This window comes from Moschus berezovskii, chromosome 23 (assembly GCF_049115385.1).
Source record: "Moschus berezovskii isolate FMDL1 chromosome 23, NW_MosBer_1.0, whole genome shotgun sequence".
NCBI lineage: Eukaryota > Metazoa > Chordata > Mammalia > Artiodactyla > Moschidae > Moschus > Moschus berezovskii.
Genome location: NC_142482.1, coordinates 15637639 through 15655970, shown reverse-complemented (window position 1 = coordinate 15655970; position 18332 = coordinate 15637639). Strand labels below are relative to the sequence as shown.

The 18332-nt window shown below is 45.8% G+C and overlaps 1 protein-coding gene across 23 annotated transcripts in view; it reads right to left on the bottom strand.

The window, feature by feature from the left end:
• The window catches only part of DST (dystonin), a 542031-nt gene that overhangs the window by 91590 nt on the left and 432109 nt on the right, over nucleotides 1-18332 (bottom strand). For all 23 annotated transcript variants that reach the window (XM_088831326.1, XM_088831327.1, XM_088831322.1 and 20 more), the window contains 3 exons: nucleotides 15915-16114; nucleotides 14050-14545; nucleotides 10589-12060 (listed from right to left, as the gene is read on the bottom strand). In XM_088831326.1, coding sequence (XP_088687452.1) covers nucleotides 10589-12060; nucleotides 14050-14545; nucleotides 15915-16114 — 2168 coding nt within the window. The remainder of the gene's footprint in view (nucleotides 1-10588; nucleotides 12061-14049; nucleotides 14546-15914; nucleotides 16115-18332) is intronic.

Here is an 18332-nt window from a genome sequence, read left to right as displayed (position 1 = left end):
TTCCAAAGATCTATCTGGGTAACTTAAGAGAACTCATATTTAGAGCAGGACCTGAACAGTTGATCGTTCTTCCTAAATTCGATTTATACAGCTACTTTTCATGTGATGCTGTCTAAAGTTAGTATTAATAAAATCAAGATGTATTGAACTGTGTTAAATACTAACCATGATACATATAAGAAATATACAATGAATAAATGAGCAAAGTTCTTCTGAAAAGCAGTCAACAGTATTCAGAAATCGCAATGTTAAACTGGTCTTAAAAGGCAAGTCTACACAGCCTACTTGATGTGATCCAGTTAAAATACTTTCTAAAGGTAGATAATTTTGGAAAAGTACACAAACACTAGTTGAATTATAAGCAAGATAGTAAGACTTTCTCATTTTATATTTCTAAAATTAAAAAAGAAAGTTTCTGAAGAATCTTACCACAAAGTATCATACAATGATCCATGTCTTAGAAATGATAAAAGGCTAATTTTATCAACTGAAACATGGAGTTTTTAAAGCTGAAAGGCTAGAACTATTAGGAAATTCAAGTGCAGTAAGTGGACAACATTTGTGAGTAAATGCTGCTGCTAAGTCACTCCAGTCGTGTCCGACTCTGTGTGACCCCATAGACGAAAGCCCACCAGGCTCCCCCGTCCCAGGGATTCTCCAGGCAAGAACACTGGAGTGGGTTGCCATTTCCTTCTCCAATGTGTGAAAGTGAAAAGTGAAAGTGAAGTCGTTCAGTCGTGTCCGACGCTTAGCGACCCCACGGACTGCAGCCTACCAGGCTCCTCCATCCATGGGATTTTCCAGGCAAGAGTACTGGAGTGGCTTGCCATTGCCTTCTCCGTGAGTAAATGCAACATTGTCCGTAAAAGCTGATGAACTTATCTTCCTGGCCCGGTAGCTCCTGAAATACGAATTAGAAGCCAGACAAGAAAAGTGTGGGGATTTTTGCTTTAAGTACAAACCTAGGCCTCAGACACAACAATTTCTATTATTCTTTCTAAAACAGATGTGCCTTTTGCTAAGGAAAAATGAAAGCGTCTTACGTTCTCAGGTTTTAAAGTGACAAACTTCTTTACATGGATGGATAAAGGATCTTCAAGAATAGTCATCAGATGAATGTGTGCGTGCATGCTAAGTTGCTTCAGTTGTGTCTGACTCTTTGAGACTCTGGACTGTAGCCCACCTGACTCCTCTGTCCATGGGATTCTACAGGCAAGAATACCGCAGTGGGCAGCCATGCCCTCCTCCAGGGGAGCTTCCAGACCCAGGGATCGAACCTGCGTCTCCTGTTGCTCCTGCATTGCAGGCGGATTCTTACTGCGAAGTCACCAGGGAAACTCCATTAGATGACTATGCAGTAACTATTTATTTCAGTTTAATACACTTTACATTTGAAGGAAAGAAGGATATTCAGACCCCATGACAAAAGCAAACATGGAATGAAATTTATCAGATTGACTGGTCTTGATGGAAACGTATCTTGAACATTAGGGAGGGCCTTTAAACGTGCACTCCTTACCTTCCTGTGAGTTATCCTCACAGCGTTTACCAACTCAGGCTATTTTTTAATGAATGAATAGAGACCTAGATGAACGTTTTAAAAACATTAACTCATCAGATTTCCTTATCAAGAAACCTACATCATTTCATAACAACAAAGCAAATTCCTCTCTCTCTGTTCCCATCTCTCACACACATGGACACCCACACCTTTAAGCAACTTCCCATGTGAGTAAAATAAATTATGTAGGTCTCCTTTTATCTAAGGAAGGCCCATGATAATGACAAGAGATGCTATAGCCTGGCACTTTGCAGGGGTGGGGAGTGGGAACCACTTTAAAATTAAGATACAAATTTATCCAGGTTAACAATAAAACCACCTGGTATAAAATCAATAAAGCCCCCTGGTATAAAATCACTGGCTGGAACTGTGTTGAGAATGACCTCGTTGACCTTTCTTTTGTAATTGAAGTATAGTTGATTTACAATGGTTACAATACTGTGTTAGTTCCAGGTGAATAGCTATACACACACACACACACACACATACACAATCTATTACAAGATATTGAATATAGTTTGCTGGTGTCCAGTAGGTCCTTGTTGTCTATCTGTTTTATATCTTGTAGTGTGTATCTGCTAATCCCAAACTCCTAATTTATCCCCCACTCCCCTTTCCCTGCTGGTACCTGTGAAGTTTGTTTTCTGTTTAACTCCTGGGTCTTCAGTGAAGCCACAGGAGTTAAGAGGCCACCGGACACCCAGAGCATGGCATCAGTCAAAAGCAGACAAGGAAAGAGAGCCCACAGGCCGTGCTCCCAGCAACACCGCCTTGCAAAGCACGAAGGCCCACCTGCTCCGCTGGCGCGCATGGTGGAACCACTAACCTAACCCTGCCCCACGGCAGCACCATCCCTGCGGCGTGGCGTGGCCTCTGCGTCCCTGGGTCTTCTCGCTTGCCAGCACAGCTGAGATTTCTTCTTCCGAACATCTTAAAGCTCTGACACAGCTGACTGAATAAATGGGACCAGCTGATACAGCCCATGCATCAAGGGGCAGTTTCTACAGTAGAAACGGTTACCTTTAAAAATACCAGAGGGAGGTGCTGTGCAATCTCCCCACTAATATAGGCTTATTAACAAAAATCCAGTCAAGTAAGACTATTTCTCCCAAAAACTGCTTCTGAGAAAGCTTTACTGAATTTCCTCCTGTTCTCAACAAAACGGAGAACAATTTGTTGATCTCAATGGAACAATATGGACCACTTAAAACCCACTATTATTAAAGCATTCTTTGGACAGTTTACTTTTATCTCGAAAAATATGGTGACATTACAAAGGTTGTTTCAGGATCATTTAATAAATATCTTAATAGGATACTTGGAAAGTGATTTTTTTGAGCAGTACTATTTACAAATAGGATCAAATAACCCGGCTGCACCAGCTTCATGGCACCTGTCATTTTAGGTCCCCAAGCATTCACAGGAGGATGCTGGGTGCCCACTGCCTTCCCCTGTGCCCGAGAACATTCATCACAGCACAATTACACATGTTCTGGTTTTTGTATACAGTTTCAACTTGGCTGTCAGGGAAATTAAAATGGAAGAAGTCTTCAGGCTCTAGAAGCAAGAGCAGGCCTCTGACCGGCCTCTGACCCTGGCTTCCACACCTGCCCTAGAAGCACAGCAAGTCACACAGCACTGTAGATAAGAAAGGATGGGTCCTGGAATCTCTTAAGCCCCTGAGGGCCTGGCCAATCCCCCCAGGGTGTAAGAAGTCTTCTGACTCACAAGGTGAAACAAACAGCATTGTAAAAATTAAACCAGAGATAGACTTTTGTGTGCAAACTGATGATGATATCACTTTGCAGCCTGTGATTATAAGCAGGAGCCCACAAAACTGCAATTTGAAGTCTTGCCCATGTGGTGGACACACTGCCTGGGACCCTTTCCCAACTGGGATTCCAGACTGCTATCAACAAGGGACTTTCCAGCATTGTTTAATCTGGATGTAGGTGTTGGCCCAGTTTGGTGATGCACATCCTATTACTTCCTTCTTGGGCTCCAAAATCCCTGCAGACAGTGACTGCAGCCATGAAATTAAAAGACGCTTGCTCCTTGGAAGAAAAGCTGTGACCAACACAGACAGTATATTAAAAAGCAGAGACATTACTTTGCTGACGAAGGTCAGTACAGTCAAAGTTATGGTTTTCCAATAGTCAAGTATGGATGTAAGAGTTGGACCATAAAGAGGGCTGAGCGCTGAAGAAATGCTTTCAAACTGTGGTGTTCGAGAAGACTCTATAGAGTCCCTTGGACTGCAAGGAGATCCAACCAGTCAATCCTAAAGGAAATCAACCCTGAATATTCATTGGAAGGACTGATGCTGAAGCTGAAACTCCAACACTTTGGCCACCTGATGCGAAGAACTGACTCACTGGAAAAGACCCTGATGCTGGGAAAGACTGAAGGCAGGAAGAGAAGGGGACGACAGAGGATGAGATGGCTGGATGGCATCACTGACTCGATGGACACGAGTGTGAGCAAGCTCTGGGAGTTGATGAAGGACAGAGAGGCCTGGCGTGCTGCGGTCCATGGGGTCGCAGAGACTCGGACACGACTGAGAAACTGAACAACAGCATTGTTCCTATTTCTTTTCTTTTAATGACTGAATATCAAGATTAAGTCAAATAATCTAGAAAAAAATGAAACTTTTTTTGTGTGTAACAAGTGGTTTCTTTTGTTAATGAGTTCTTCAAACCTGAAACTTAAGTACTGGCTTAAAAATTCTCTGCTTTAAGAAATTTTTGGTTCAGAGAGACGTGTACCAGTGATTTGTTCATTTGTGGGAACAAACAGTGACAACTGGGGCAGCCACAGAGTGGCCAGAAAAACCAGCAACAGGTTGTGGGTGAGGCTTTCTACCACAGCCCAGATGGAGCTGGGAAAGGTCATCATCTAGCTGGAATGTGACTGTATGTGTTCACTAAAACATCAAGTTTCTTTGCTCTTCACTGAGATTAAATCAATTCAGTGTGCTTATAATAATTACTTCACGATGATCAGAAGATCTGATTGGCTATTGGTGACATCATAGGAAGGCTGGTGTATATTCCTTGTATAGAGTTGGTATGTTTTTGAGACACAGTAAAAACACAAAGACCTTAATATTTCTATTTGATAATGTAGTTTTGATTTGAAGACAATCTTGAGCTGAGAATTTTCAACAGGAGACAGCGATAGGGAACACCAAAGGGACTTTTTCTTTTGTCTGGGAATTTATGATAGTGTACACAGAATTTAATGTAATAACATGGAAGTATAAGTAGAAAAATGGTACTTGGGTCATCAATAGTAATAGAAAATACATCAGTCTTTAGACATTTTAGTCCAATGACTAATATTTAGAAATAGGAAAATGATTCAAATTATTTTAAAAAATAGCTAATTCAGTTCAGTTGCTCAGTCGTGTCCGACTCTGCGACCCCATGAATCACAGCACGCCAGGCCTCCCTGTCCAACACCAACTCCCGGAGTTCACTCAAACTCATGTCCATCGAGTCGGTGATGCCATCCAGCCATCTCATTCTCTGTCGTCCCCGTCTCCTCCCACACCCAATCCCTCCTAGCATCAGACTCTTTTCCATTGAGTCAACTCGTCGCATGAGGTGGCCAAAGTATTGGAGTTTCAGCTTTAGCATCAGTCCTTCCAATGAACACCCAGGATTGATCTCCTTTAGAATGGACTGGTTGCTAAAGTAACCCAAAAAGTAGTACCAATCTCTTTTCAGAAACTTGGAATACTTTCACTGACAGTGAATTAGCACTCTTGGTTCTGAACAGTATTTATTTTCAATCATTACATTTGGGTTGTATTAAATATGAATTAACTTTATCCTTTCAAGGATATTAATGGCTATTTCTTAGGTTAAATTTTAGGGGGGAAAGAATGGAACCCTAAAACTCTGTCTTACCTAGTTTATATAATCCATTAAGCTCCCAGTGAATATAAGGCATCCTCACTGAGCAACTGGGTAATAGCTATGAAGCTTCAGAACGACTCAGAGGGCAGCTTATTGTACACCATGAAAAACTGTTGAAAGACTTTCCCCATGACATTAGGTTAAACTAAAGCTCCCTGGTAGAGTAATGACAAACTGCACTATATTCCTTAGTCTATAATGAAAATAGGTCCAGTACTATGGTGCTTTTCTGTTTCATTTTTAGAAATTATAACACAGCAAACTAGTTTTTTTTTTTAACTCAATATACATTATTCCACTTAAGACAATTTTTAAATCTTCCTAAAATATTATGTTAAAACTCATGTTCAACCAAAGCTTAATGCCCACCAAAAGTTAGATTGAGATCTGAATTAAGTTAATTTACAACTACGATCAAGAAAGACATAATTACTAAGACAAGGAAACGTTTGGTTCCCTTTCAGAAGAAGTGGTGCTGGAGGTTAACTGTTCTCATCATTATCCTCATCTACAGATCTGTTTTGACAACTATAGTACCTAACATATTCTTTAAGTGTGCCTGGTGTTCTGGATTAAGATAATGATTGATTGGCAGATGAATGGATAAAGAAGATGTGATACATATACAAAATGGAATACTGAGCCACAAAAAAGAATGAAATAAGGCCGCCTGCAGGAACATGGATGGACATAAAGACTGTCCAAATATCAAATGATAAATCTAAACAAAAAAATACAAATGCACTTATTTACAAAACAGAGACTCACACACAGAGAAAACAAATTTATGTTTTCCCAAGGGGAAAAGGTGGGGTGGGGATAAACTAGGAAGTTGGGATTAACAGATATACACACTACTATATATAAAATAGATAACCAATAAGGACCTACTGTATAGCACAGGGAACTCTACTGAAGATACTTAAAGAACCCATAAGGGAAAAGAATCGGAAAACTTTTATATATATGTATATGGTGGGAGAGAGGGGTTAAACAATAAATATACATACATACATACATATATGTATAACTGAATCTCTGGCTGTACACCTGAAACTAACATGATATTGTAGATCAACCACACTTCAATTTAAAAAATCAGGAAAACAAACATAAATGACAAAGGATGGCTACTCAAGCCACCCAAATCCATCTACAGCAAAGAGGATTTGAAAGTTTCCCAGAATGTAAGATGTGCAATGTGATGAATAAAGCTGACCAAAACACTGCATTACATCCACAAAACATCCAGGCTCTAACACTTACCACCTACGTGACCCTGGGAAGGTCACGTCCCTTCCCTGGTCTCAGCTTTCTTACAATAAGATGCAAATAATAACAGGACCCAGCTCTCAAAACTGTCAACTGGATTAAAGATAGTCTAGTGGAGAAGGCAATGGCAACCCACTCCAGTACTCTTGCCTGGAAAATCCCATGGACGGAGGGGAGGAGTCTGGTAGGCTGTAGTCCATGGGGTCGCTAAGAGTCGGACACGACTGAGCGACTTCACTTTCACTTTTCACTTTCATTCATTGGAGAAGGAAAAGGCAACCCACTCCAGTGTTCTTGCCTGGAGAATCCCAGGGACGGGGGAGCCTGGTGGGCTGCCGTCTACGGGGTCGCACAGAGTCGGACACGACTGAAGCGACTTAGCAGCAGCAGTGTTCACTCAGTCGTGTCCAACTCTTTGCGACCCCATGGGCTGCAGATGGTGACTGCAGCCATGAAATTAAAAGACATTTGCTCCTTGGAAGGAAAGTTATGACCAACCTAGACAGCATATTAAAAAGCAGAGACATTACTTTACGAACAAAGGTCCGTCTCGTCAAGGCTATGGTTTTTCCAGTAGTCATGTATGGATGTGAGATTGGACTATAAAGAAAGCTGAGCACCAAAGAACTGATGCTTTTGAACTGTGGTGTTGGAGAAGACTCTTGAGAGTCCCTTGGACTGCAAGGAGATCCTACCAGTCCATCCTAAACAAGATCAGTCCTGAGTGTTCATTGGAAGGACTGATGTTGAAGCTGAAACTCCAATACTTCAGCCACCTGATGTGAAGAGCTGACTCATCTGAAAAGACCCTGATGCTGGGAAAGACTGAAAGCAGAAGGAGAAGGGGACGACAGAGGACGAGAAGGTTGGGTGGCATCACTGACTCAATGAACATGAGTTTGAGTAAACTCAGGATTTGGTGATGGACAGGGAGCCCTGGCATGCCGTGGTCCATGAGGTCACGAAGAGTCAGACACGACTGAGCGACTGAACTGGACTATAGCCCACCAGGTTCCTCTGTCCATGGGATTTTCCAGGCAAGAATACTGGAGTGGGTTGCAATTTCCTTCTCCAAGTGTTACGCTTGACACACAGAAGCGCACAATAAATGTTAACTGTTGTAATGTCTATTTTTCAGAACATGCGCATGTAACACACATACAGAAAACAGAATTAGTGACTGTGTACACTACCATCTTTATTTACCGTAACATTCCTGTTCTTTTTTATCTATGGCACTGGCATACCAAATGCAGATAACTGTCTCCTTGGAAACTTTTATTTCAATCACTGGGTTTCAAGACACTGAAGGTATGTCATGATATTATTATTACCGAATTTCATTAAAATCAGTCAACTCCTTTTCAGAAGACATGATCCCTTTGTTTTTCTTCACAGTCAAATAAAACAATATCTGTATCCATGAATGGTAACGATGCTTATTTAGTGCTTTTCAGTAAAGAAATAGTGATTTTTTTTCTTACAAATAGTTGAAGTAGTGAAAAGAGAGGAGGCCTGCTCTTTTTTTTCCTACACAAAGTCACAGAAAATCTAGGGAAATGGTACCACTTCATAAAGGCACAAGTTGCTCAGAGCCAATCTGCATCAGTGCAAAGACCATCTGAACACTGTCATGTAACCATCAAGCCTTGCTTGTTGGGCTCCACAAAAATTCCAGAGACTCACTCCTCAGAGCCTCCACCCAGTCTTCCAAGTTGCAACGGCCACAGAATTTTGTTTTTCTAATACAGAATTCTCTTATATGAAACCTTTATTTTGCAAACCACAAGTATGACAGTGTGACAGAGAAATGAAGTGAGTTAAGTCAACAGTGAGGCCGCTCCTTCCACCTCCAGAATCAAGACCCAAATTCAGAACTGCAGGTTTTTAAGCCCTGCAGGAATCAGGCTTCAAAGGCACTCCATAAACAGCAAATAATCATGTTAGTAACAAAGAAGCAAAAGAAGCTACTTTGAAGTTACTTTTCAAAATTCAGTCACATAAAAATAATGTCATGAAAGAGAAGCAAAGGAAAGACATCGTCAAGTACAGTAGCAGAGAATTTTAAAGTCTATTTGATTTATATTTATTTCTCCTGGGAAATGATCTTTGGGTTTGCAAATTTTGTTTGTATTTGATCCTATCTGATGTTTCATGGGCTGGCGGTGGGACTCAGCATCCCACCGGCCTTTACTACAAAGCAGAACGAACCTCGTGGATGGTCCCCCAGCCACTCCCCAGGCTCCCGTCAGTCCTGAGCAGTGAAGGCTGGGCAGCCAGGACCTTCCCTCTGTCCCCATCCAGATGCGCCTCTGTGCACAACACCCTGAGCAAGGCCACATCACTCACCTGGACCCTGGCACTGACCTCACCACCCTCTCCCCACATCCCATCGTCAGGTAACACTGCCACTGCTGGTGAGAAATGTGTACTCAGCCCACGTGTACAGCCCAACGTGTACTCAGCCCCAAGTGTACTCAGCACAAGTGTACAGCCCCATGTGTACTCAGCCCACGTGTACTCAGCCCAAGTGTACAGCCCCATGTGTACTCAGCCCAAGTGTACAGCCCCATGTGTACTCAGCCCACGTGTACAGCCCCACGTGTACTCAGCCCCAAGTGTACAGCCCCATGAGTGAAGTGAAAGTCGCTCAGTCATGTCCGACTCTTTGTGACCCCTTGGACTATACACTCCATGGAATTCTCCAGGCCAGACTACTGGAGTGGGTTGCCATTTCCTTCTCCAGGGGAATCTTCCCAACCCAGGGATCGAACCAGGGTCTCCTGCACTGCAGGAGGATTCTTTACCAGCTGAGCCACCAGAGAAACCCCACATGTACTCAGCCCCAGGGTGCAAACAGTCCCATCAGAAATAATTTACTCCCAATCGTCCGGGGCATGAGCCCAAAATCTTAAGTTTTATAGACCCAGGATTACAAAAGGAAACCCTGTTTTTAAAAGAGGAACTTGGGGGAAAAAACTAAGCTAAAAAGGAGAAGACCGTAAAAAGGAAAAGAGGAGGAAAAGACTGATTCACCACTAGAGAAAGTGCGAGGACACGAACATGAAGAGCACACACCCGTGACGGGTGGACGCACCGTCCCCGCGGCTGAGCGGCGGGAGCCGTGAGCGACGCCAGAAACCGAAGCCAGCCTCCCTGGAGGCTCAGCAGTGAAGAATCAGCCTGCCGATGCAGGAGACAGGGCTCAGTCCCCAGCACAGGAGATCGCACCTGCCACGGAGCAGCTAAGTCTGGATGCCACAGCCCTCGGGCCTGTGCGCCAGAAGGCAGGGGTGCCCGCTCGGAAACCAGAGCAGTCACCACAGTGGGACGCCCGCGCACCGCCTCTGGAAAGCAGCCCCACAAGTAGGGAAAGCACCCGCATGGCAACGAAGACCCAGCACAGCCAAATGCAAATAAATAAAATTTAAAAATATAAACAGACGCCAGCTTTCCACGCACCCTGTGAGTTCCTAGGTCATCTCAAGCGTTATCCCATGAGAGGCCAAAGCAGAAACAGAAGGACCCATCCCACCTACATGGATGCTCATTTGAGCTCCAACACTGCCTGGCAATCCTACTTGAAGATGCTACAAAACAGGCCACCTCCTTCTCCGTCAGCCAGGCTTTTTTTTTTTTTTCCATGAAAGTTTTATTTTTTATTATTATTATTTTTTTGGTCACACTGCAAGACGTGGGATTTCAGTCCCCTGCCCAGGGATCAAACCTGTGCCCCCTGCAGCAGAAGCACAGTCTTAACCACTGGGCCAGCGGGAAGTCCCCGGTCACATCTCTGAATAACCAAAACGCAGAATAAAAAGGAAACACTCCCTACCTTGAACACATCGAGCTGCTGATTAATTGTCTCCGTTTCCATGCCGACGGGGCCTTGCGACTCCTCCAGCTCCTCAGCCTTCTGGAGCAGAGTAGAAAACTCCTGGAGTTTGCTGTAGAATTCCTCAAGGCGCACAATGGTCCCTTCAACCTGCTCTTTCCTGGCTTGTGCGCGGTCCCAGAGCTTGTTGCACTGTTTGCTTAAAGCCTCCAGGTCCCGCCTGATGCCGACGAGGTCGGGAGAGGCTTCCTCGGTGGCCAGCATCATCTTGCAGGTCTTGCTGGCGTTGGTGCTGTGTGTGACGAGCGTGTCCAGCCTCTCCAGGAAGGCTCTGGTGGCCTCCTTCTGCTCCCGCAGTGTCTCCATGTCTCTTCCCACTGGGGCCATGCCATCCAGCTCATCGTCAAACTCCGTGAGCTGAGAGAACAGCTCTCGGATGGTGTTCTGGAAATGGCCGATGCCCTGAAGCTTGGTTTCTAAGAATGAGCACTTGTCGTGCACCTGCTGGCTGAGGGCGCTGTGCTCCTGTGCTAAGGTCTCCGCTTGGAGCAGTACCTCGGAGGTGCCCTTGGAGTCGGAGGCCTCCGCCACGAGGTCCCGGGCCAGGCCCTGGGCCAGCTCCACCTGCGACTTTAAGGTCTGGAGGGCTTTCTGCTGTGTCTGCAACATGGTCAGGGACTTGCTGCTGTGAGCCTGGGGCCCCAGGGAGTCATGCACCGCAAGCTGTTCCTTCGCGCCCTGAAGCTGCCGCTGAGCTTCTCTGGACACTTCCTGGAACTCTTTAAACTTCTGGGCCATGTTCTCGAGGGAGAACTTCTTCCTGTGCACCTGCTCAGTGACCGTGTCCACCTTCCGGAGCAGGCGCTCCCTCTCCTCTGCCACCACCTCTTGGTCCGCCTCACAGACGCCGAGCAGGCTGCCAGCTGCGCCGCTCAGCTGCTCCACCAGCCCGAAATGCTGGTCCATCTCCTTCTGCAGCGCCTTCAGCTGGGCGAGGGCGTTCTCCGTCTCAGCCGGATCCAAGCTACACTTGACGTCCTCGAGGCTGCCTTGACATCTGTCTACCCATGGCCGGAGCGTGTCCACGTGCTCTTTATACTTGCGGGCTCTCTCCAGCGCGTCCTTCGCCCTATCTTCTCTGTCCTTCACCTGCTTCTGCAATCCGTCCCAGCTGGTTTTAATAGTGTTCAGTTGTAACTGCAAGGCTACCTTCTCAGACCCTTGGGTTTTTAGTAACAGGTTTTCTCCTTCTGCAATGGTTTTCTCATAAAGGTGAGACTGGGCGGTCAGTGTTTTTCTGAAGTCTTTCTGATCTTTCACTAATGACTCCAGGACCTCGACTCTAGCAGATATCAGGGGAGACTTGTTTAGTTCTTCCTTCTTGGTATCCAGCCAAGCCTGGAAATCTCTAGACATTTGCTGAAATTGGTGAGAGCTGGCACAGGCTGACTGAAGGTGCTCGACATGGGTTTCTGAAAAATGAAATCACAGACAGGTTTATTTTACATCAAAATGTTGAATGAACCTGTGAAAAGTCAAGGGAAAAACCACCATATAGAAACACAGAATAATCTAAATGCAAAGGCTACTAGCACTGATGTTATGCACAAAGAGTGGGTGGGAGGGCAAGAGAAGGGCTCTACAAGAAGAAGAGAGAGCTTCGTGGCCGGATGCCACAGCCACCTCTATCCCAGGGCAGAGACGTGACTACTGTTCAAAGCTCTAGGTAATGCTGATAAACAATTCACCCCTCATCAGTTGTGACTTTTCGACCTCTGCGATTTTTTTCCCCCCTCTTTGGGCCGCGTAGCATGCAGGATCTCAGTTCCTGGACCAGGGACTGAACCTGTGTCCCCTGCATTGGGAGTGAGGAACTTAATCACAGGGACATCCCCACCTGTGTAACTTTTACCCATCACTTGGGCAAAATAAAGCAGTCTGCGGGGACTACAGGGTTCTGGGTTTCAATCAGCCTGTTATGAGCTGCAGGGCCTGGGGCTAATGACTGAAGCCCAAGGTCTCATTTCCCCAAGTCTGAGCCAGCAACGCTGACAGAAACTGTCTCGGGAATAAGGGGACCATGCAGGCACTAAGCTGAGTGCCAGTGATGGAACAGGGCTCCTGACGAGAGTCATCACCACTGTGATCGTCACAGCTAATATCTGCTATCCATATCACGTCAGAATCAGGGAGCGAGCCTGAAATGGCTGCTCTGATCAGTAAACAAATCCAATCCATTATTAACAAGCATAAACTGGGTGCCGAGCGTTCCTCTGCAGACACACACAGAAGCCTGCGTGCTTTCCTCTGCCCGGCCCTTCTCGGCCCAGAAACACCGCGGCCTCAAACCCCCTGGCCCAGGGCCACAAGCCCAAGGCCAACAGCCAGGGCGGGCGAGAGAGGAACGGGCAGGGTGGCTCTCTCCCACATGTCTCTCAGGAGAAGCTCCCATGACAGAGCCAGATGAACTAACTGCGGGCAAGAAAATGACACCAAGCCTTTTTGATACCTGTTAATCTCCGTTCCCGATGAAACAAAACTGTGATAGCATAAACATCTACACTTTTAAAAATCAATGTTTCTATCTTTTTTTTTAGTATTTTCTTTAAAATGAAGCGTAGGTGACTTATGAAGTTGTGTTAACTTTTGCTGCAGAGCAAAGTGATTCAGTTTCACATATATACACATTCTTTTTCATATTCCTTACCACTACAGTTTATCCCAGGACACTGAATACAGTTCCCTGTGCTATACAGCAGGACTCTGTTGTTTATCCATTCTATGTTATATCCTATGATAAACCATAATGGAAAAGAATATTTAAAAAGAATGTGAGTGTGTGTGTGTATAAAACTGAATCACAGGCTTCCTAGGTAGCTCAGGGGAATCCGTCTGCCACAGAGACACGGGTTCGATCCCTGGGTCAGGAAGATCCCCTGGAGGAGGGCATGGCAACCCATTCCAGTGTTCTTGCCAAGAAAATCCCATGGCCAGAGGAGACTGGCGGGCTACCAGTACGTGGGATCACAGAGAGTCGAAGACGACAGAGCAGACATGAATAACTGAATCACTCTGCTGCACAACGCCAAAATTAACACAACACTGTAAATTAACTAAACTCCAACAACACATTTTTTTTTAAATAGTATGCATCTGCTAGCCTCAAACCCCTCACCATCACTCCCCTATCCCCTTCCCCTTGATGGTCTTAAGTCTATTCTCTCTGTGAGTCTGTGAAAACCAATGGGGGCAGCTGAGAGTCCCGGGCCAGCTGCGCGGGGGCCTGCGCCCGCACCGGACCCCCGGATCCCCGGCACCGACCGCGCCCCGCGCGCCCAGACGGCCGCCTCCCCGCACTCTCACTGCGGGCAGGTTCCCTGAAGGGCCCGGTTCACTGCCAGCGTGGCTTGTTCACGGACCCCGCCCTAGGACACACATGAGCTCACGGAAGACACACGCACCTGCTTTCTGCTCCAGCTCCTTGAACGCTTTTGAGACGCCTTCCAGCTGCCGACCGAGCTCCGCCCTCAGGTACTCTTCTCGGACCAGGGCCGCCAGGTCCGCGCCCAGGGCCTGCGCCGCTCTGACCCGCTGCGCCTCCTGCTCCACCGCGCGCTTCAGCTTCCGTGCCGTTTCCAGCTGCTGGCTTATGGCGTCGGGCTGTGCGCTGCCCGCCACGCTGCTGCTGAGCTGGTCGTCCAGGTCGGCCAGCTTCTCGGATAGGCTTCTCAGCAGGCTTTGATACTGGGTGCTTTTCCCAACGGCCTGGTCGATCCGGTCACACCTGTCCTTCAGCTGGCCCGTGAGGCTGTCCCATTTCTCGGTCACGGCCGCCAGCTGCTCCTTCACAATCCCGTGGAAGGACGGGTGCTCCCCAGGTCTCTGCAGGATGCCCCGGCCGGCCACGGTCAGCTGCTCGTACTGCGACTTCCTGGTGTCGAACTCCTGCAGGAGAATCTGAGAGCGCGCGCGAGGGGTAAGCACACAAACTACTGGAGAACGAGTTACAGAAAACACGGCTTTACATTTCTGAGCAGAAATGACAGTTAATTATCGAGCTTTTATTTTTGCTTTTGTTACCTCTTTCCTAGTTTCTATTTCAAAGGCAGTGCGTTTATCGTAAACTAAACCCAAAGGGCAATGCTGCCTCACAGAGGTAACACTTGGTCTAAAATAACATCCCCCAAAGGGGGAGAAAAAAATAAATATTTTTGCTAGTCTGGGGAGAAGGAAGAGAACTTCATGCACAAGTTCTCACACACACAGGGAAACACTGAGTTTAGATGAGTTCACATCACCCTAGCACCAAATGTGATTTTTTCTACTTGTACTTCTCCTTTTACAGGCAGTTTTTGAATGCTCCATAGCATCTTACCCCCAAAAAAATGCACAGTGATAACAGTACCAGGCTATACCAACTCACAGTGCATTGATTTACAAAGATTTCTTTTTAAATCTAAGTTTGATGTGTAGGCTTTTTTGTAAAGATTTAGCCAATAAATCACATCATTTCAAGTGTGCAGGCTCACAGAGGCTTTCCTTGTAAAATGGATGATTTCCAAATTATCCTCCTCTTAATGTAATATTTTGTCTATCTCTGGGAGACCATGGACAATTATTTCTTCTCAAATGTTTCTTTACCTCTTTTGCTTCCAGCCTATTCAGATGAAGAACGTACAAGCCTAGAACAGTATGTGACTCAACTGCCTGGACTGATTTGTATTTTCAGAGCATGGATCAGTCCCCCCGAACTAAAACCACCACCTATACCGAAAGAAGCTCCCCGAGATCCCAACGGCACTCCTGCCATCACGTCTGACTCACATTTTATTAGTTTTGTGTGAATTTATCTGCTCGTAATCAGATGCATCTAAGTAACCTTGTAGGTTTCAAGGTTCCCTCCCTGCCTCCCTTCTTTCTCCAGCTCGGGGCTGTTCTGCATGACCTTTCTAAGTTTCATTATCCACTACCACAATCAAAATGAATCAAACTCAAAGGAGTCACTTCTAAACAATATACTAGCTTCTCATAAAAATGCTATAGCTTATGCAATCACATTAATACTTCAGAGAAGGTCCTCTTTAACAGGGGTCTGTACAAACCACAATATGACTGAGGCAGTCAAGGGACCTGACCGACCATGGGTTCAGTGGACCACTCAGGGATGCTCCAGCGCTCTGCTCCTCTGAGGTCCCGTCAGCATCACACTGGCACTTCACGGGCCTCTGATACATCACAGAGGCCCCCCTGGCAGGCAGAGCACACACTGTCCAACGCTAACGTATTTTCATGAAAACACCCATCTTGTTAAGTCACGGAGACTCACCTGCACCTGCTGCCTCTGTGTGTTCAGCATGTTCGGGTCAATTGACAAGGGCCCAAGGACACTGACCATCAGTTCTTTTTCCACAAGCCACTGTTTTAGCTGAGCCTCCACAGTCTGGAACTGGGTTAGATTATTTGAGGATTCTTCAAGCTTTTGTTGTCTATCAACTGTCAATTGATTGAGTTCTTTCCACTTAGAATCTAAAAAACAAAAAAAAAGACAAAATATGCAACAGAGATTTGGTTTTTGTACATTTAACACAACTATATCTTAATGAAGATTACATAACAGAACTCAAAAGGATCCCCAGTGGCCATCATTCCACCCTCATGACTCTCCTTATATAGTCTATTAAAAAGCCTAACCTAAGGGTTCATTGCATTTAACAATACAGATTTTATGGTCCTGAGGGTTGTATGTCAGCTGAAGTATAAGAAAAATGAATTTGAATCTGATTTTGGAAGACGTCGTAAATTATGGGATATTCCTAAGAAACTTCACTCCTTCTAGAAGTCCTACAGAGTTTGTTTATTCACCTAGTACTGACCTACTTGAACAATGCACATACATCCTTTTCTTTAATAGCAAACCTTCAATGACCAGTTCGAGGTAAGTGACCCCCAAGTGCATGTACCCACGGCCAACCATGCCCTTCTATGCAAACAAGCAGCCCACTGCTCAGAAGTTACACCAAGAAATCTCACCAAACCCTTTAAACAATGGGGAAAAAAAAACACTATCATATTCCTGTCTGAACAGGTAGATTTTTCCAGCTTGTAGATTTTTCTTGAAGGTTCTTCTCTCATACATCGTGAGATGCAATAGTTAGATTTCTTTCATGACACTCCTATGTCCTCGATCACCAATCCTTAAAGCCAGTTCTTCCACTCCCAAATACCTGAATGCCACGTGGGTCCCGACCCTGTTTCACCCAGACCAGTGGTTCTCAAACTGGAGCTACATCAGAGACCCCTGGAGTCTGCTCACACAGGACTGGGCCCGCCTCCGGGGACTGAGGAGCAGGTCTGAGTGCGGCCTGAAGGTGCACTTCTCACACGGCCCCGGGGTGCTCAGCTCTTGCTGCCACGAGCATGTCACATGCACACCCAGACCAGCAGCCGTCTACCCCGCTCCACCGCCACCCATGATCCTCAGCTTCAGCAAACTTGTTCTTAAATAATCTCCCTTAGACATCACTGAACACGTCACTCCTGGGCTCAAACCTCTCAATATGTCACCCACCACCATGCAGATGGCAAAATCTAACCACCTTTGCTTGACCTGCTGCTGCTGCCTGCAGAGGTGCCCAAAAACTGGCTTTGTCCGCTCATCTGAGATTGTCTGTCCTCCTCTCGTCTGCGCCGCTGACCTCATACCCTCATCCAAACTGGGCAGGCGCACGCAGGCCCTTCTGCCCATGTGCTCCATCCTGCCTTCAGGACCCACTGGGTCTCACCCTCTGCTAGGATGCCTGCCTGCTACCCATGCCCGGAGGACAGCACGCTCCCTGAAGCCCAGAGTTACTGACCATCCTTGAACACCAATCACTGCACAGTCACGGAAGCTGTGATGAGCTGTGACAGACTGCTTTTCAGCCAGCATAATATACCACAGAGCTGCTTTTCCTATAACCCGACCCCTGAAACCTTCCCTAAACGACATCATTCCATACGGCCTGTTCTAGTCAGTCACAATCTGACAGCAAAACAATGCAAGTAAACATATACGAAGAAGAAATATCAAGATCTTATCAGGAAGCTTTTTGAAACATACATTCTTCATTCCCACCCCTATTTTAAAATGCTTTGATAATATTCTTCCAAGTAATTCTGATATTCTAGGTGACAGTCACTGAAATAAGGGCCCAATTAATTATAAGGCAACAATAAACCTTTCAACATTAAGATCTTTTAGGATGCCTCTTTTTTTATTGAAGTAGAGTTGATTTACCATGTTATGTCAGTTTCAGGTGTACAACAAAGTAAATCAACTACATATGCAAGGATGACTCCTATTAAACTGAAACACACTTCGAAACGTCTAAAGTTCACCACAGCATATCTAACTCTAAAGAAAGGACAAGGTTTAGATAAATGTAAGGGAACAACAGACAGTGAAATGATGTTTGTGATGAGTAAACACATTCGCTGTGTGCCAGGGTTTGCCTGAGCTGCACACACGGACTCACTGAATTCTCCAAACAGCACTACGAAGTACAGAGAATGACACACTGTCTGACGCTCATTCCAACATCATCACAATAAGGAAAGCGGGTGAAACGACAACAGGGACTGTGGAGGGAATTCTGCATCTCCAAGGAGCGGTACGCGCAGGGACAAGGTGGGAACATTCATAGCACTCTTCCTGAAGAGCAAAGCCCCGACCCCATGGGGAGGCCTCCACAGGCCTGTCAGGAAA